Raw genomic sequence first — 20,385 nt, 5'->3', positions numbered from 1 at the left:
AAGGGAGGGAGGGTGGGGGGTAGGGATGGGCCAGTGGGGGTAGAGACTACGGGCCAGGACAGGGCTGGAGGGGGCGCCTCAGACCAAATATCAGTCGTTCCTGAAGACCCCAGTGAGGAAAATTAAAGACCAAGAGCAGCACAGAGGCCGAGTTGTCACATGCAAAACAGGAAGAAAATATAACACTGTGTATTTAAGCACCTTTTTCAAGGCTCTTAATGGATAATATTTATTCATGGGAAAAGGTGGAAAACAAAAACATCTATGGATTTTTGTGAAATGTTTTTCTCCATGGACCCAACACCTTTGAACCAAAACGATGCATTTTGTGAGGGTGTTTTTTTTCTCCTTTTATAGCAAAAGCTTTTAGGCTAAGAAGTCAGTTGTTGCTGAGTTCTCTCTCCATTCCCCCAGGTGGGTAAGGTCAACTGAGCCTGGGCCGTCACTGCCCAGCTCACCTGCAGAGCTGCCAAGTAACCACACAGCAACCCTTTCCCTCTGTCTGTCCCTGTCGCCATCATCTCTGTACCTCTCTGCTTCCCCCTGGGCTGTTTTCGTTCTGTGTCCAGCCATCTGTCTCTACATGGATTCCGGTGATCCTGAGACATGTGGGTAAAGCCTTCTCCATCACTGCCAAGCACTACAGACTTGTGCCTGGGAATTATATTTGTGTGAACATAATTGCAGAAGAGAAAAGAAAAAATGGGAAGAGTTTAGGGGTGAAGAAAGTGCACCTTACAGAACAGAAATGGTTCCCTTGTGGTTGGAAGCGCTGGTCTTTGCAGTTTCTATTCCTGGGGAAGAAAGGGAGATTTATCACACTGGGATCTTGAAAAAGGAAATAGCCAACACCTGAGAAACAGTCTACTCTGATTTGTGCCAGGAAAGAGAAAACTGAAGAATCTGGGGCTCACGGCTGTAGTCAGCCCCAGTGGTACCTTACTCTGTATCCTTATTTCAGGACCCACCATAAAGCCCTTCCAGAGCTCTGCCAGAAGGCTGCATAGGCAATTTCCTCCAGAGAGATCATAGTATGGGGACCAAGATTCTTCGGGCCTTATCTCACGTCTGAGACAACTCCCACACAGAGGCGGCAGGAGGTTAAGCCTGTGTGCCTCATGAAGGATGTTCCAAAGTGTGAAATCAAGTAAGAGTCTACTGATAGATGATTCATACTTGGTCAGAAAGATGCCTTGAGGTCTGACGAGTCTTCAGGCCTTATCTCTCTGAAGATAGTGGAAATAAAGGGAAGTCTGATCACTTCCATGCAAGTGACAGAGTGAAGATTGTTTCCTGAAAGCCTGGACATTTCTGCTCAAGTGGCTTGCACCTTCATGGAACTGGAAACAGCATTTCTGGAATCCTCTTAACCATTTTCACTGCTTTTCACAGAGCAGGTGGCTTCAGGGTTAGTGATGAACCTTTTTCCACCATCCCTAATTCCTAGCTGCCCCACTGCAGTCTCTGTAACCTCGGCTCTGAGATACATGAGCTCCTTGGGGGGGCTTCTCAGGAGTGTCTTACCATTCTACAGCTTAGTGGCTAGCTGTTTTATCGTAGGCCAAGAATTTCTCTGCCCACCACAGCCATCTAGGTGAGTCTCACTAGCCAAGAACCTAAACACACCCTCAGTGGGCCTCCCTATGACCCCAGCTCCATCAACCATGTAGGCAGGGGAAGTCAAAGGGTTTTGAGGGGCACCTAACCAAAAGGTGAACAGAGGACAGAGGAAAGGGAACCTTTTTTCTGCCTTCATCTCGTCATGCCTATCCTCACTGACAAGGGACTGAGTACTTTTCTCTGCGTCTGGCCTCAAGGATTTCCCTAATGGGATAGTTACTGCTCTCCGAGCTCGTGGTCTAAGAAGGCAGAAAAGCTTTACCATACAGCTACTGAGGAATATATGTGTCTGGACACACACATAACCAACCTAAACACATCTGAGTATAAGTACTTAAATCCATTCACTTCATATTCACATCTCATTAGGGAAGGCAAAGGTCCAGGCTGGACTCCATCTAGAGGGCAAAGGACTAGAAAAGGATTTTTCTCTTGAAAGAATGGGCATCTAAGTATCTAAATTATACATCGCAAGAACTGAGGGGTAAGCAATGAAGAGGTGAATAAGAACATGGTTGCATACACATACAGACAGCCTGTGCTTAATGTCGAACCAAGTCATCACAAGGTTAGATTAGTAACAGCTGGTTCAACCAAGGCTCTGTCTGAGAGTGCACCAAGGGTGCCTACTACTGGTTCCCTAAGAATTAATAAATCTTGAAAAATAATGTTCCAAATAATTTCCCATGTTTCTTATTGAGTCTCATGAACTAAATGTTTTGTGTTTCTTCAGTTTTATTTCCAAGGCCCACATTATGCCAGTTCTTAAAAAGTCATTAGCCTAACCTTGTCATTTTTATCCCTCATTATAACCTGAGCTAGGGATAAGGGACCCAGCTCACCTCTGGAGTAAAAGATGTCCACTCGGAAAAATGGCTGATCTACACAACAGTTATAACAGCCTACACTCCTAAAAGATATTTGTGAGTAAAGACAAAGTCAAAATGTGCTGGATCAGTATAATAAGTCTAATTAATGAGCCACTACTAGAGAACCAAGTTTTCTGGGGGCTAGTGGCTCAAGAGTCTAAACAATGACTCTTGAACTTCATAGTTCATGAACCCCTTCAGCATAACAGAAGATTCCCCAAACCACCTATCCCATTCATTTGATCTTACTCAGCATTAGGCAGGGTTAAAAGAAAACCCTAATAGACTACATTAAAATGACGAATGAACAAAAACTTAGAAAATACAGAACTGGATATATCAGAACTAGTAACGATTAAAGAAATATCTCATTCATTTTACAGCAGAGAAGGCTGCGGCCCTGAGAAACTGACTGACTCGCTCAAGGTCACACAGTCATTTTTAGAGCTGGGACCTCGGCTACTAATTGATTGCTTTTTTCACCACACCCATTGCCTCTCAGAGCAGTGGTGCTTTGGAGAAGACCTATCAAGGAATCCATGCTAGAATTAGAGACATAGTTCTAATGTAGTCAGTATTACCTGGACCCAGCCCATGGAAATCACCATACTTCGGCTAGAGCCAGCTATGGACTGTCAGTTCTGTCAGAAATAGATGAGCAAGTGGATAGGACAATCACATTTCAAAGCATACCTTTTATGTCCTTTTGATCCTTACTACAATCTGTTGGAATGTAGATAAAGTAGCTAAGTCCTCGATTTAGAAGGGAAAACAGCCACCAAGAAACTGAATGACTTGTTCAAGCTCACATGACAAGTTAGTGGCAAACTATGACTACAAATCCGGGACTTAGCCATCTTGTCCTAGGATGTTCTTCCCTCCATACCATGTTGCACTGCTCCGAGGCTTGCTTGTATTTTTAATACTTGGATTTCAAAGGTGGTGATAAGAGGAAGCATTCCATTCAGAACCACCTGAACCAGGACCTCCAGAGGCAAACTCTACTATTTCCCCTTCGTCCCTTATTTTCATAACTAGTGTCAAGTTCAGGACAAACTACATAAGATTCCTTTCAGAAGACAAATATTTTCAATGATGGTTGAACGTATTAGTCTACAATGATGCAGAATTTGAGCAGAAATTGGATAGTTAATACTGATCCATGACTAACAAAGAAGTCAACTCGTGAATATGCTGAGGACTTTACCCAGTTCTTAAAGTATGAGTCTCGCAGTTCAGGATTGTGTTGCATATTTATTACTCACTAGAAAGTAGGCAGGGAAAGTATACATTGAGACATTACGTACCTAGATTCTTTTTTTAATCTTTTTTTTTCCTAATGTTGCAAAGGTAGTGGTTGAGATTGAGCTAACACTAGATTTTGAAGTTATTAATGGATTCCAGTCATTCAGGCTCTCTCACTTCAATTACTAGATAACTGTAAAGCAGAAAGATCCCAATGCTGTTCATTTCAGGCAATGTTAGTTTCCTTCTGTACTAGTTGGCATGGTAACTGTGACAAACAGCAACCTGAGAATTTTTATTTTCTCATTCTGATTTCCTAATGAAATCTCATTATTTGCAAAGCTTTAAAATGACTGGATGAAGGAAAAACATTGTTATGACCCATGAGCCTTGGAGCCCAAATGGCATCATGAAGAGCATCATTAGAACTAAGAGCAAGTGGCTATCAGAAAACCAAAAAGCTTTAAAGGGGTTCTTTTTGAGTCTTGTTTCTATTCAGAATGTCCCATGTTTTTTCTCATCAAGTGTGGGAATGACACTTATCTTAGCAGGTTACTTACCTACACTGGATGATGTCACTCTAACCAGTGTAGGGCACTGACCCAAGGCCTGGGGGGCTCCTTGGACCAATGGACTATTTTACAAACCTGGGAGGTGGGAGGGATGGTATATTTTTGATAACCAGACATTCCAATGTAATGTTTTCCTTAAAGGTCACACTCCCCCCGTCCCATTACTGTTATCGTGAGAAACATCAGTGTGTTATTTTCTATTTTCGTATAATAAATGGGCTTTGCTTACCAACATCACAATGGCAAAGAGGAAACATATTGTACAAAGCTGCAGGAAGATAAACATGTGAAAACTTTCTATGAAAAAAAAAACTTTTAAGTTTCCTGTTGTCTTCTTTTGAAACTGTAGTGCATATGTTAAAACATGTATATCATTTACAGTATTGAGTCGTGTGCCACTGCTGTACCTGATGTATCCAATCTGGATTAAACAAACTATGTGCCACAAACCCTAAGATAACTATGAATGCTTCTTTTTAATACCAATTCTCCTTCCAGAACACTTCTATACACTAGAATATAAGGGTAATTTGAACAGAGAGAGGTTTTCTACCTTGCTAGGAGAAAGTCAAAGGATCTTAGAAGGGTGCTTAAAGGCCCACCCTAACCTTTTACCTCCATCTCTCAATGCAGAAACTGCTATGACAGTTCTTGCCTGCTTATATGCAGTTAGGGTAAAACATTCGACTACATTTGTCAACAGTTTTTTTGAAGCCTGACCCAATATTGTTAAAAGAAAATCTGCCTTGGGGCCAGCAGGTAGCCTGGAGGTTGAGGTGCTGGATCCCACATAGCTGACTATGCAGTTGAGGCCTGGACCTGGTAGCTTGAGAATTATACCAGACATATGTGCATGCATGCCCAGAATCCCAAGAGGGGAGTGGAGAGAGGATTGCTATATGGCCATACCTTCTACAGAGCTATTTTTCTCTCTCTAGCGAGCTTACATGCCCTTTAGTAAAAAACTAAAAGAAAAATTTTTTTTTTTGGAGAGATTTTCACTGTAGGGCACATGCGCTCGCCAGACAGACATAGAGACAGAAAGCGAGAAATCCCCCCCCCCAGGGGGGATGGTCACGCCGCAATCCCTTCTCCTCCATTCTCCTCTTGGGATCTTGGGCACGCACGCACACGCGCCCGGCGTGAGTTTTAAGCCACCGGGTCCGGGACACGAACCACGGTCGACTATGTGGGAGTCCAGCGACATAGCCATTACGCTAACTGCTGGTTCCCGAAAAAACTAAAAGAAAATTTTTAAGTCTGCCTTCATGTAACAGCACTGTTTCTGCTGAGGCTACATAGAGTATCTACTCCTTCATCTAAACCGAGGTTTCAACTAAAAAGAAAACTCAAAATTAACTGTTGTACAGGGTGTGGTAGGCGGCTTGAGAATCAGATGACAGGGGCTTGGGTTTAGGCTTTGTTATTTTTGTGACATCACATCAGGAAGTGTCTTACCTTCATCTGGTATCTTTATCTTTAAAAATAGGAGACTGAGAGGCTAGCAGGTGGAGTAGTGGTTAAGGGCACTGGACTCCCACATGACCAACTGCAGTTTGAGTCCCGGACTTGGCAACCTGCTTTCTCACTCTGTCTCTCTGTCCCTCATTGGTCAAATTAAAGTAAATAAAATAAAGTTCAAGAAAACAAAAAATGGGAGACTGGATTAAATAGCTTGAAGCTCTGCTCTAAACATAACAGTTCCTGTTTAGGTGTTAAGAGCCACAGGTGTTTTTGTTTCAGCAACATGAATCTTTTCAATTTCCCCAAAACTAGATTCCAATAAATGAAAACAGTTAACGGAAATGCAACATTAAGGCAAAGGCATGAAGCCCAAAGGTCCTGGAAGTTGACTGTGAAATTCATTATAATCACCGATGTTCACATCCTTATCACCCACTAGGTGTCACTACAGATCCATAGCTCAAATAATTGAGAGGAGACTGGAAACCAGATATGCATTAACCAACTAAAAACACCAATGTCAAGCTGGACTGGACATAAATGTTTTCAGATACAAAATAGCACATTCTGCCAAAAGAAGACCTTGTGATGGAGTTCTACTTAGAGATTAAAATCAATTTATATTTAGAAGAAAAAAAGCCCTAAAAAAATCAGACTATTCCCTTGTTTCATAGACTGGTCCACAAGTACTATAATCCATGTTCAGTTTTTAATATTCGAGGGCTAAAGTTTACCTTTAAGCCACTTTTTAGAAGATTCATAAATATTATTCCAATACTTAAGCTACTTTATCCAAGAAAACAGTTTGTATTGGGACGAGCAGGTAGCATAATGGGTACATCAGTGGACTCCCACATAGTCGACCACGGTTCAAGTCCCGGACATGGCAGCTTAAACTCCCATTGGGCGTGTGTGCATGCGTGTCCAAAATCCTGAGAGAAGAATGGAGAAGGAATTGTGGCATGGTAATCCCCAGTGGGGGAATGTTTTCACTTTCTGTCTTTGTGTCACCAGTGAGCACACACATCCTGTAGCAAATCTCTCTCTCTCAAAAAAAAGTTTGTATTATAAATCAGAATTATCCAAAGGTTTCCCAAAGATTTTTTCTACATGTTAATACTGCTAGCCTAATTCAAGTCGAAGCTTAACATGAATAGCTGTAGTTAAGACTGTTGATTTACAAGTATTTGAAAATTCAGGGGCCAGCAGGTAGTATGGTTACTTAAGACGCTGGAATTCCGAAACATGGCTGACTGTGGTTCAAGTCTCAGATCTGGAAACCTGAAAAAAAAAAAAAATCACAACAAATAGATAAGTTTTTAAGAGGGGGGGGCAACAAACACCCCTAGTACATGTACATATGTACCCAGAATCTCAAGAAAAATTTCCTTTCTCTTGGAAGGGACTGCAACGTGGCTAACCCATCAGGGGCTGATTTCTCACTTCCCCTGTCTCTCTCCAGCAAGCATACATACCCAATGAAAAAAATCTAAAATACATATATATATTTTTTTTTTTTTAAGTATTTGAAAATTCGTACATTTAACCAATTCACAGTAGCCCTCATCCAAATTTCCTGAGTTTATAAAGGCTCTCTATGCAAGGGTATTTCAAAAAGTTCATGGAAAAAATGGAATTAAGCTTACTGTAGTACAAGAAAATTTTAAAATCTATGCTTAGCTTTTTCCTAATGTGCATTTTCCATGAAGTTTCTCAATATCCTGTGTAGTCTTAAATTTATCCTTTTCCCTAATTAGAAAATATTTTCTCGGGATGAGCACATATTTATGGTTATGTAGCCGGACTCCCACGGTTGACTGGACGGGCATATGTGTGTGCATGCCCAAAATCTTGAGAATGGAGAAGGGACTGGCTCATGGCCATCCCCCAGGGGGTGATTTCTGATTTCTGTCTCTGACGAGTGCTCACGCTCTACAGCAAAAATCTCTCAAAGAAGAAAGAAAATACTTTCTCTTCAGTATGAGCATTTAATTAAATTTTGGAACTGGAAGGGATCCTAAAATTCTTCTAGTCTCTCCTTTATTAATGAGGAAAACGAGACCATGAGAGGTTAAATGACTGGTACAAGGTTAAAAACCAAGTAGCAGGGACCAGCAGTTAGTGTAATGGTTGTGTTGCTGGACTCCCATGTAGTCGACCACAGTTTGAGTCCCGGACCCAGTGGCTTAAACTCACGCCAGGCACGTGTGCCTGTGTGCCCAAGATCCCAAGAGGAGAATGGAGGAGAAGGGATTACGGTGTGGCCATCCCCCCCGGGGGGGGATTTCTTGCTTTCTGTCTGTCTCTCTGGCGAGCGCACGTGCCCTATAGCAAAAAAAAAAAAAAAAGGCAAGCAGCAGTACAGTCTCAACCAGGACAAGTACTCTTTCTGCTACACCAGAGCACTCTTTGAATTTACCTTAAACCTAAGGCTCCTAACAGATTATAGGGGCGTGCACTTGACAATTCCAAATAAAAAAACCTTTCCATACAAAGATAAGTTACACACAAATAACAGCAGATTACTTCCATAAGCACCACTAAAACTACCTATCTTATTTGGGAAGGTAACAGCTGAAATTTTCCTGGTAAATACTAAGGAAATCGAAGTAATCAATATTTTCATGTTATGTATATTTTCACCTCTAGCTTATTTTTCTATGGGGGGAAAAAGCAAACACAAAGTAAGACAAATACAGAGAAAATCCAATTAATTTGAAGACTAATGGATAACCTCAGCTCTAATTAAGATGCAGCAGTACCCTAATTAAAATCCCCTAGCAATGACAAACTGTGAACTTGGCTCTACTGCAGGGGAAAGGGTAGAAAAAGAGGTAAGTTCAATTATACATCAGTGACAAGATCTTATTTAAATGTGTAATTAAAATATCTTACATCTTAATGACATACTGGACCTAATTATGGATTTGCTATCTAGTGTTAATTAATCCACTGTAACTTGGTAATATATGCACAATACTGATACATATTAGTAAAGTCTACTATCGCCCAACTTAGATGGCAAGAACCCAAGTTTAACTGGAGTTTAAGAGTGTTATGTGACAACAGCTGTGGCTGTTTGCTGAGAGCCCTGGGATAAAATGTTTATATTACCTAAACAAGTAAGTACACAGGAAAGAGCATTCTCCTTTAAAAAGTGAGTGTATTTCAATATGCAGGGGTTTCTCACCAACATCCAGTTCACAGAAATGTCTGGGAACCAAAAGCTTTATAATAAAAGTACCATCAGAGAAAAGGGAAAGATTATGTAACTTCCAATTACATTTTCTAAATCATAATTGAGAGTACACTATCTCAGAAAAATGACAGTTCCTTTTTGACTTTAATACTAGAGGTTAAAAACTGGGAGTTTTTCTGTAAGACCCACAATTAGGAGAGTCTGGACAGAATGAATTCCAGCATCTACAAAATACTTAAATGATCTAAGACTTTCCCTTGGCCTACCAACAAAGGCAGTCAGTTCCTAACCAGGGTTTCATAGATGGACTTCAAAGGGTAGGGAACCAGCAGTTAGTGTAATGGCTATGTTGCTGTACTCCCACATAGTCGACCGCGGTTCGAGTCCCGGGCCCGGTGGCTTAAAACTCACGCCGGGCGCGTGTGCGTGCGTGCCCAAGATCCCAAGAGAATGGAGGAGAAGGGATTGCGGCGTGACCATCCCCCCTGGGGGGTGATTTCTCACTTTCTGTCTCTATGTCTCTGTCTGGCGAGCGCACGCGCCCTATAGTGAAAATCTCTCCAAAAAAAAAAAAAAAGGGTCTATGAACCCCTTAAAATTACATACACAATTCTGTGTTTCTGGAATGAGAAATTTCCTAGCATCTATCTATATCTTTCCTCAGATTCATAAAGTGACCCAAGAACAGAGATTAAGAGCTGTTCCCCAGGACCAGCAGATGGCATAATGGTTACATCACTGGACTTCCGCATGGCTGGCCAACATTAGAGTCCCAGACCCAGAGGCTTGAAACTCACACCAGGCACATATGCATGCATGCCCAAAATCCCAAGAGGAGAACAGAGAAGAGACTGAGGTATGACTGGTGGTTTCTCATTTTCTGTCTCTCTGGAGAGCACATGTGCCCTACAGCAAAAATCTCTTTAAAAAAAAAAAAGAGAAAAGAAAGAGCTGCCCCCTACCTGAGCAGAAAAAATGGCCTTAGTTTTTTATTTTTGTTTTTGTTGAGAGTTTTGTTTTGTTTTTTTTTTGCTATAGGGCACATGCGCTTGCCAGACAGACAGAGAGACAGAAAGTGAGAAATCACCCCCCAGGGGGGATGGTCACGCCGCAATCCCTTCTCCTCCATTCTCTTGGGATCTTGGGCACGCACGCACACGCGCCCGGCGTGAGTTTTAAGCCACCGGGCCCGGGACTTGAACCGTGGTCGACTACGTGGGAGTCCAGTGACATAGCCATTATGCCAAATGCTGGTCCCTAATTTTTTTTAATGAACAGTAAAAATATAGACAGCTTTCAGAACATTCTTATAGACATCTCAAGAATATTCAAAAGATGTGGGAACCAGCAGTTAGTGTAATGGCTATGTCACTGGACTCCCACGTAGTCGACCACGGTTCAAGTCCCGGGCCCGGTGGCTTAAAACTCACGCCAGGCGCGTGTGTGTACGTGCCCAAGATCCCGAGAGGAGAATGGAGAAGGGATTGCGGCGTGACCATCCCCCCTGGGGGGTGATTTCTCGCTTTCTGTCTCTATGTCTCTCTCTGTCTGGCGAGCACACGCATCCTATAGCGAAAAACCCCTCAAAAAAAAAAAAAAGAATATTCAAAAGATGAACAATAAACATGTCAACACTTTTAGTAAAATTTGTTTTGACTGGAAACAGTATTTCCACCAAATAGCATAAACCAAGTATCTTTGCTACAAATTTCTAAAAGAAAGCACCTATATGGAAATGAGGCCTAAACCTTTTATTAAAAACTCCAAAGCATAAGCATTACTTTTCAAATATCAGGGGTTGTTTTTTATTTTGTAAGTAAGCCGTGATATATATGTCATCTTTTTAAATATTTCTTTTAGAAACAGCTTATATAAAATGGTATCCTGAGACCTTTAGTTCTATGTCCCCCAAATTTTCTTTCCAGAATCTGATGAAATTTCTTTTAAAAAAGGATAACTGGCCTAAATTAAAATAATCTAAAAACAGACGTATCCCAGTGGAAAGCCTTCAAGTTCCTCAAAAATGCCACTATATGTCACTCTACTACAGGTCAAGCAGCACGGGTGTGCAAAGGTATCACTTGCTGATCACTCCTGATGGTCTCAGGTGTACCCTATAATCAGTGGTTACCACGCATCATTTCTTGTAGATAAACCGTATTCATATGATACGCTGCCATCCAACTGGGATGTCTCTGAGCATTCCAATAATACGACTGAGAAGCAGCAGCATAATATTCTTGCCATGCCCTGTAGTAAGCTCTCCAGTACTCTTCGTAATCCTGATAGGCATCAGAGAAACTTGGATGTGTATCCCTGTGACAGTCGTACCAACCGTCTTCCTGGGGTTCCGTCTGCAATCGATGGGAAGACCGCCTGGGTGGGTTTCTTCGGCTCTGCTTAGCTCTCTGGTTAGCCCCCTCCTTATGCCTTGTCTTTATTTGAATTCCAGGTGATTCCTGATATTCCTCTAGATTAGGGGTGTCATTTCCATTCAGAGGTTGTTCCAAAGTGATAAGACCATCCACAGGAGTAGATTCAGAGTCCTTCCGCTGAGTATCAGAAGAGCCTTCCAGGTAGGACTTATTTCCTTTGCTCTGGGAAGAAGTCCTTGAGCTGTAAGAATCACTGTCACTCTCAGAATCTCCTGATTGGCTACTACTTGCCAATATCTGTACTCTCTCTTCAGTAATTCTATTTCTCACAAAACCATTTTGAGGATTCACAGTCTGATCCCCAGGACCTGTGTAGTGCCTGATGATTTCCACAGGTTTCTCTAACCCTTCTTTAATATAAAGTTCATAATCCTCTACCAATTCTGCAAAAGCAAAAGTGCGTGGCAGATGGATTTTAAAGGAAGACAGACAAGGAATTTTAGGGAGTGACACAGGTAAAGCTTCTTTGACCTGGTGCAGACTGTTGACAGAGTATTCAACAGAGGTCTCAATAGAATTCTTCATCTGCTCTTCAGATTGTATGGCACAGCCCGGTTCTTTTGGTAATGATTTTTCTATCATTCTACACTCTGAGTGGCTTTTCACAGGAAGCTTTTGTTTGGTATTATTTTTGGATTTGACTGACAGAGCAGTTACTGAAGTATTTCTAGAGGAAGGTATGTGATTACGGTTAGCATGAGCTTTCGGAGTTTGAAAGGTTCTCTCTATTTTTTGAATTTGCTTTTTCAGGGGTTGGGTAGGTTCACTTGATAAGCCATATGTATGTACAGCAGCTTTAACTTCCACATCCCAATCTAAACATTCTTCCATCAGACCAGGAGGAATGGGATCTGCATAGAAGACAGAAAAAAAGTATTAAAATTTTCAAAGTATCTAAACTAGTATTTTCTGGATTTCAGTTTTCAACAGTCAAAAAGTTTAAAGAAACAAAGTAAGTAAATACCCTAAGAAGCCTAAGGAATATGTTAATATTGAACTTGCCTGTCTGTTACTGCTCTTTATGCTCCATCTGTCTGCAGTTCCTAAATTCCTCGGGTCTGGATTCCTCAGTGGAGGCGCTGATGCTCTGCTGCACAAACTCTGACTAAAACTGATTCCAACTCAGGTTGGAATCCAAGCCTTTGCTTGGCTAGGCCTAGAATACAGGCTAATTCCCCACCTATCCTGTCCCAGGCAACAGTCTTCTAAGTGGTCTGGTGTTACACAAATTCACGGTCCAATATAGATCTAATAGGATAAATATCATTCTCTCATGATTTCCAGGCTCTGTTAACATTATATAAAAAGATCCTAATATGTCACTTTCTAGTATCCAAAGGTAAATTTTATTTTTATCATTAGATGCCACAATACTAATTCCTACAAGAAGTCTCAACCCTCTTGTATCAATTTTCAATTTACTTTTTTCTATTAGCTTGTTGGGAAAGTCATGAAGTATTTTTCTGTTTTACTTTGCAAAAATGCATCATGACTTTCCCCACAACCCAATATATCAGATCACCAACAGATTTATATGCAGAGAGAATTGACAGTTTCAGAACAGATAGAGAACCTAAAGACCACCTATTCTGAAATACATTATAAATCTGGACATTTGGCTTAGATCAGGCAGGTGGTGTGGTGGTTGGGGATGCTGGCCCAGATGGCCGACTGCAGTTCAAGTCCCAGACCTGGTGGCTTGCTTCCTCACTTCCCCTTGCTCTCTCTCAAGTCAAAATTTTTAAAAATAATTGTAATAAATAAAAATTATTTTTGAAAAAGAGATATTTATAAAAAAAAAATTAAACTATTAGACCATCAGAAAAGTCATGCATCTTTTTGTTTTTCTGTGTAAGAATGTGTCTTGACTTTCCCTCCTACAACTCAATAAATTACCAAGGCAGAACTACCAGAATCCACAGGACATCCAGATCTGTGCTTAATCTAGCTTTGCAAAACACTAAAGGATGTCATGTGTATTTTTACATATTTATGTATATGTATCTATACACGCACACATATACTGTTATAGTATATATGTGACATAACAGGTATATGAAATAAATTATATTTCCACCCACGAGTTTTTTAGGGTTTTAGTTTATTTTTATGAAGAAAGCAAGCATGTGCTGGCAAGAAAGAGAAAGGACCCCTCCACAATGGGGCAAGGTCACACCATTAATCCTTTTCCTCCATTTCTCCATCCCATCAGGATTTTGGGCACACACACACACACACACACACACACACACACACACTTGCCTGGTATATTTTCCAAGCCACTGGGGCCAAGATTCAAACCATGGTCAGCCATGGATTCAAACCACAATCAGCCATGTGGGATCCAGCTCCCTATGTACAGCACTTAAACACAATTCAAGCATTTTCAATAGTTTCCAAGACGGCACTTAAAAACCAGCATGATAAGTAATTCATTAAAATAAAAGTACTTCACTAAAATTTTTCAAAATAAAATTCAAATTAAAGATATTATTCCTGGGGCCAGCAGGTTAACATGGTGGTTAGAGTGCTAGACTCCCATATGGCCTGCCATGGTTTGAGTCCTGGACCTGGCAGCTTCCTTTCTCACTTTCCCTCTTTCTCTCTCTCTGTGTCTCTTCCTGGAGAGCACATGTGCGCTAGAGCAAAAAACTTTAAAATAATAAATAAAATTTAAAAAAGATACTATTCCTTCCCTATGGAGAAACAACCTTCACAACAACTTAAAAGAGGAAAATAACCATCCAGTATCAAGGAATAAAACCAAATTACAAAATTTTTTTTTAGAGGTTTTTACTATAGGGCGCGTGCGCTCGCCAGACAGAGACAGACAGAGAGACAGAAAGCAGGAAATCACCCCCCAGGGTGGGTGGCCACACGGCAATCCCTTCTCCTCCATTCTCCTCTCGGGATCTTGGGAACGCACGCACACGCGCCCGGTGTGAATTTAAACCACTGCATCCGGGACTCAAACCGCTGTCAACTACGTGGGAGTCCAGCGACATAGCCATTACGCTAACTGCTGGTCCCCCAAACTACAAACTTAACTAAAAGGGGGGGCCAGCAGGTGGCATGGTGAAGGGTGCTGGACTCCCACATAGCTGACCGTGGTTCGAGTCCTGGGCCTGGCAGCTTGCTTTCTTGCTTTCTCTCTCACTCTTCCTCCCTCCCTCCCTCCCCATCTCTGGTCAAATTAAAATGAGTAAATAAATAAAGTTAAATAAAATAAAATAAAAACAACTTAACTAAAAGGCTGGAGCTAATGTAGTAGTATAACATTTTTCATTTTTTGTGTGCCAGTAGTTAACTTGCAGTCCTCTCCCTACCACTTACTAGCTGTTAACACCTTCACTTAACTTCTCCATGCCTAAATGTCATCCACATAAAGTAGAAAACAACAGTATATACCTCATAGGACTGTTGTAAAAATTAAACGTGTTCACATGTATAAAGTACTAAGAACAGTACTCAACACATCATATGCACTCTAGGTAACCTATTTATTTTTATTATACCTATCATCCCTATAATTATTATGATAGCAAGTAAAACAGAAAAAATGTACCTGGTAAAGGGAGAAGATTAATATTACACTTCTGGGCAATTTTCATCATCATATTTTCTTCTTCTCCCTGGCAACAGTAGGTCACTGTCAGTCCCAATGTACCTAAAGCAGAGGGAATGTTAAGTAGCAAATCATTTTCATATAAATGACATTAAGAGTCCACCTGTCCTATTACAGATTCCTTCCTTGAAAATAAGCACTCAAAATTTTTATTTGTTTTTTTACCAAAGCGGCCAGCTCTGCCAATCCGATGCATATATGTCTCCCAGTCCAATGGCACATCCAGATTTACAACCAGATTCACCTTCTCAGCATCAATCCCACGGGAAGTCTTGAATTAAAGAAGACAGTTATTGTTTATTTGCATTAACTGCAGTGTGGCTACCAATGCACACTACATTCTTCTAATATCATAAGAGCCAAATTTTTATTTTTTTATTTTTTTATTTTTTGGAGGTTTTCGCTATACGGTGCGTGCGCTCGCCAGACAGAGAGAGACATAGAGACAGAAAGCGAGAAATCACCCCCCAGGGGTGGTGGTCACACCGCAATCCCTTCTCCTCTTGGGATCTTGGGCATGCACGCACACGCACCAGGTGTTTTTAAGCCACCGGGTCCGGGACGCAAACCGTGGGTGACTACGTGGGAGTCCGGCGACATAGCCATTACGCTAACTGCTGGTTCCCATAAGAGCCAAATTAAGAATAGGAGACTAGGAGCAAAGGAAAAGGAACTTTAATCCTAACAACTAACTAATTTCAAGAACAAAGATCAAAATATTAAAGACTATTTTTTTTTAAAAGGTTTTTTGCCATAGCATCTGTGGGACAACTGGGGAATGGAGGGAGAAAGAGCAGACAGTAAAAAGGAAAGTGAGAAAACACCCTGCAGGGGGATGGCCATGCCGAAATCCCTTGTCCTACATTCTCCTCTAGGGATTCTGGGCATGCACGCACACATGCCCAGCGTGATTTTCAAGCCATAGGGTATTGGAGTTGAACTGCAGTTGCCCACACGGAAGTCCAGCACTTTAACTACTGTGCCACCTGCTGGCCCCATTAAAGACACTTTTAAGAAACTATTTTCATAAGTGCATGATAAAATAAGCTAGACAGTGGCAGGAGAGGTAACTACGGGTAAAACTCAGCTGGTGAAGAGATACTGACAGCAGGGATGAAAGGAGAACTTTTAAGATCAAATATGACTAACATTTCTTCTTAAAGTTTTTTGCTATGTAGTGCTGTGATGTAAACCCTTTGCCATTGAAATATTATTTTACCAAGGTCTGGTATTTTAATTTTTTTAAAAAAAAGAAAGAAAGCATTTTCTCCAACAATGGAAAGATAATTATCTTCTGGTATTCTTGTGAGATACACCCACATAAAATAATAAGTGAAATCTGTACATCTGATAATAGAACATATGTCAGGATGGATTAGTCACCCAAACTGAATAGGAAATTTACCAAGTCTGTGGAAATGAGGACTCTGCAATGAAACTGCTTCAGTTTAGCCATAGCATCAAGACGCTGATTCTGATTCATATTGCCTAAAAAGACCCAAAGAGAGTCACATAAAAACAGCTAAGCTAATACATATTTATTTAATCCACATAAAACAGAATCATAACTTCCAGTCTTAACATTTTAAATACACCAACCACAGTTTAGTCTGTCCTTCTGTGCAAATCTAGGTTAAGATGTAAAGTCAAACCAAACTCTAAAAAGGACCTCACTGATCAAAAATTCTGTTAGATCTTCCATTCCTACTAGGCCAACGGTAATAATTTAACTTTATAGGAAGAACTGACTCACTATTGCCTTCCACAAGACCACAAAACAATCAATTAAGTTATTAGCAGTTGTTAGTTTTAACAATGATTATGGGAGCCAGTAGGTGGTACAGAGATTAGGGTGGCTGGATCCCACAGAGCCAACTGTGCATTTGAAGTCCCGGGCCTGGTGGCCTGAAAAACATGCTGGGCACTTGTGCGTATGTGCCTAAAATCCCAAGAGGAGAATAGAGAAGTGACTGAGGCATGGCCTGGGGGGTAGTTTCTCACTTGTTTGCGTACTCCCTCTCTGTCTCTCTGACAAGTGCATGTACTCTTTTGGCAAAAAATAAAACTTAAAACAAAATGTTTTTCTCTTAAGACAACAAAGACAAACTGTTTTATAGAATTAAGTTTTTTGTGGATGTAACTCAATGAGATTCTAATAAAATTAAGTCCCTTTGAATACTACTTTCCTAACTTTTTTTTTTTTTGAGCGGTTTTTGCTCTAGGGTGCGTGTGCTTGCTGGAGAGAGAGAGAGGCAGAAAGTGAGAAATCACTCCCCCGTCCAAAGAGTATGGCTATGCCGCAATCCCTTCTCCTCCAGTCACCTCTCAAGATCTTGGGCATGCATGCACACATGCCCAGCGTCCGTTCCAAGCTACCAAGTCCAGGACTCGAACTATAGTCAACTACATGGGAGTCCAGCAACATAACCATTATGCCATCTGCTAGTCCCAAGTTTCCTAATATTTTACTGTATATTAAGTTAACCTTTAAAAAACAAGGATATTGATACATTAAATTCCACCTGAAATTTCCTTTACTCTTGTAAGACAACATATGAAGAGGGTATTTCTTCCTTGTGACTTTGGAGGTTTCTGGCTAATATATTAAACAAAGATTAAAGAACTATACTTACCTGAAATGCACTCAGCAGGACAACCTTTAAAAGAAAGAATATCAGCCAAATGTTGTGCTCTAAGGAAAATGACATATGGGTTATAATTTTCCAAATATTGCCCCATGCTTATCCTTTTACTTGACAAGTTCTCTCAGATGACCTTTTAAATTATATTACCTGCTATGCAAATTAGAAAAGACTAAGGCTTGATTAAATGGAATTCTGCTGAACAGGTCCTGTAAATGCTGAGCCTTTTCCTCAAAAATCTTATGGGCCAAAGGGTGTAAGTTTACAACTTTATAATATTGCTTCAAACCTACAAAGAAGTCAAGAGTTGTCAATTAAAACAAAAGTATTCGCTATACCCTAACAGCAACTATGAAATAGCAATAGTCAACTAGGCAACGGAAAGCTCCAGAACGTAACAAACCAGTAATTTACGTATCCAAAATCTGCACATACCTATGAGACTTGGATCACTGGAATTCAGTCTTACAAAAGTAGGATCTCTCATGTACTTTGTCAAAGCATTAGCCAAAAATTCAGGGTAAGTAGCTGACACTGCCAATATCTGTTTACTGGCGGGCAAGGAAGAATAAATCCAGCTACAAGACAGAAAAACATATACCACGGAAATTATGCAGACAATAATCACAATATGGAAAAAGTAGAGAAAGATACTTTGGGGGACCATTTTAATAGTTATTTCTTACTTTATTTGTTCCTGGAAGCTGCCTTCTTCTAGAAGCTTGTCTGCTTCATCAAGAATAAAGAGACGTATACTGCCTGGGTTCAAGTAGTCAAGTTCTATGAGTTGTTTGATTCTGCCTAAATTCCAGGGGGAAAAAAATCGAAGTACAAATGATACACTAAATATGGGCAAATGTCATCCAATGTCATTACTCTACTTATTCATAGGTTGTGTGGCTGAATTTTCTGACTCAACTATCGTAATGCCTTTATGCACCAAACCACAAGTTACAAACCTTGAGTTCTGATACCTCACCCCTTTATTTCATCATCAATAAACATAGGAAATAAATACCACTCCTATCAGAGATTTGGATGCCAAAGCACTGAATCCCAGATCCTCATTCTGAGTGATTACTGGCCAAATGATTTAATTCAGAAGCCCAAGAATAGTCCTATTTCACAACTTACAAAAGCTTCCTGAAAGTCATCTAGTCTCTCCTCTTCTCTGAAGCCTATCCTATGTATATATATTCAAGCATCTTTAGAAATGGAGGTTTCATCAATTCCACTGGTAATCCAGTCCTGTCTCTCACTGGTCTAATGCTCTTCATTTCTGAACAAAACAATTATCACAATTATCCAAGACTCTCATATCCCTTTTGTTATATTAAAAGGGTTCAATTCCTTAAAAGCTCCAGATACCAACAGGCATTGACTGATAACTTACCAGGAGATCCAACAGCAATATGACACTTTTTAAGTTTGGTTTTGTCTTGTGATAATGGAGTCCCTCCAATAAAGACATGACACTCTAAGCCTTCCATTTTTATTCCAATGGCTGTGATAACAGAATGTATCTGTACAGCAATTTCTCTTGTAGGAGCCAAGATCAAAATCTAGGAAAAAAGAAATTAAATATATCTCTAGCAAGTCAGAGGAATAAATATATACAATTGGCACATTCATGAAAGGATACGCTGTTTTTCATTTAAATAATCATTTAAAATTACGAGTTTTGATGTCAAATTTCATCAACTAATTCATGTGTTTATTTGTTCATCAAATATTAAGTAGGGACCTACAATATGCAAGGCAACATACTAGTTGCTGGGGAATAAACAGTTAACAGTACGAAGTCCTTGTTCTCATGGCACTTTTATTCTTGGGCAGTAAGAAGACAAACAATAAACAAACATATATTGATACAAATAATAGCAGGTAATGAAGTATGAAGATAAAAACAAACATGGACAAAAGGAAGAAGTGGCAAATCATTTTAAATGGGGTGATCAAGACAACCTTGAAGGAGGTATCACTTGAGCAGAGAACTAAACATGCAGCAATGAGTAAAACTAGTTGTAGGACACCTGGGGAAGCATTTTTCAGGAAGAGGAAAGAAGAAATACAAAGGCCTCAAAGATGGCAAGAGTTCTCGATGTCCTGAGGAACAGCAAGAAAACCCATATGGCTGGAAAGTAAAAGGAGGAAAGTAAAGGAGGTTAGCAATTCAGCCCCAGAGGCTAAATCACTAAAGGCTCTAAGAGCAAAAGTGAAAACTTTGCAATGTAACTACTGGAGAAAGAAACTCAACTATGAAAATACACTATTGCTTTAAAAAGAAAGAGAGGAGAAAATATACCAAAACACTTAAGAGCAGCTTCTCTATGAGTATGTGAAGTGATAGATTTTATTTTTTGGTACTTTATTTTTCTGATTTTTCCCAATTTTCAAAAATGAGTACATGGGAACCAGCAGTTAGCGTAATGGCTATGTCGCTGGACTCCCACGTAGTCGACCGCGGTTCGCATCCCGGACCCGGTGGCTTAAAACTCACGCCGGGCGCATGTGCGTGCGTGCCCAGGATCCCGAGAGGAGAATGGAGGAGAAGGGATTGCGGCGTGACCATCCCCCCTGGGGGGTGATTTCTCGCTTTCTGACTCTAATGTCTCTCTCTGTCTGTCTGGCGAGCGCACGCGCCCTATAGTGAAAATCTCTCCAAAAAAAAAAACAAAAACATGAGTATGTAATACTTTTTTTTTTTTTTTGAG

General features: G+C 40.5%; 1 protein-coding gene across 1 annotated transcript in view; it reads right to left on the bottom strand.

Annotated features, from left to right (window-relative positions):
* Positions 1-10,746: 10,746 nt before the first annotated feature.
* Positions 10,747-20,385, bottom strand: part of DDX20 (DEAD-box helicase 20) — a gene marked incomplete in the record, with an annotated part of 13,344 nt that continues 3,705 nt past the window's right edge. Inside the window, 9 exon segments of the mRNA XM_014588230.2 lie at positions 10,747-12,255; positions 14,970-15,071; positions 15,195-15,300; positions 16,435-16,517; positions 17,663-17,721; positions 17,822-17,960; positions 18,107-18,249; positions 18,358-18,472; positions 19,065-19,233. Coding sequence (XP_014443716.1) covers positions 11,090-12,255; positions 14,970-15,071; positions 15,195-15,300; positions 16,435-16,517; positions 17,663-17,721; positions 17,822-17,960; positions 18,107-18,249; positions 18,358-18,472; positions 19,065-19,233 — 2,082 coding nt within the window.

The sequence above is a fragment of the Tupaia chinensis genome, unplaced genomic scaffold (assembly GCF_000334495.1).
Source record: "Tupaia chinensis unplaced genomic scaffold, TupChi_1.0 Scaffold000270_2, whole genome shotgun sequence".
NCBI lineage: Eukaryota > Metazoa > Chordata > Mammalia > Scandentia > Tupaiidae > Tupaia > Tupaia belangeri.
Note: the sequence above shows the minus strand (reverse complement) of the source record. Positions and strands in the feature narration are given on the sequence as shown.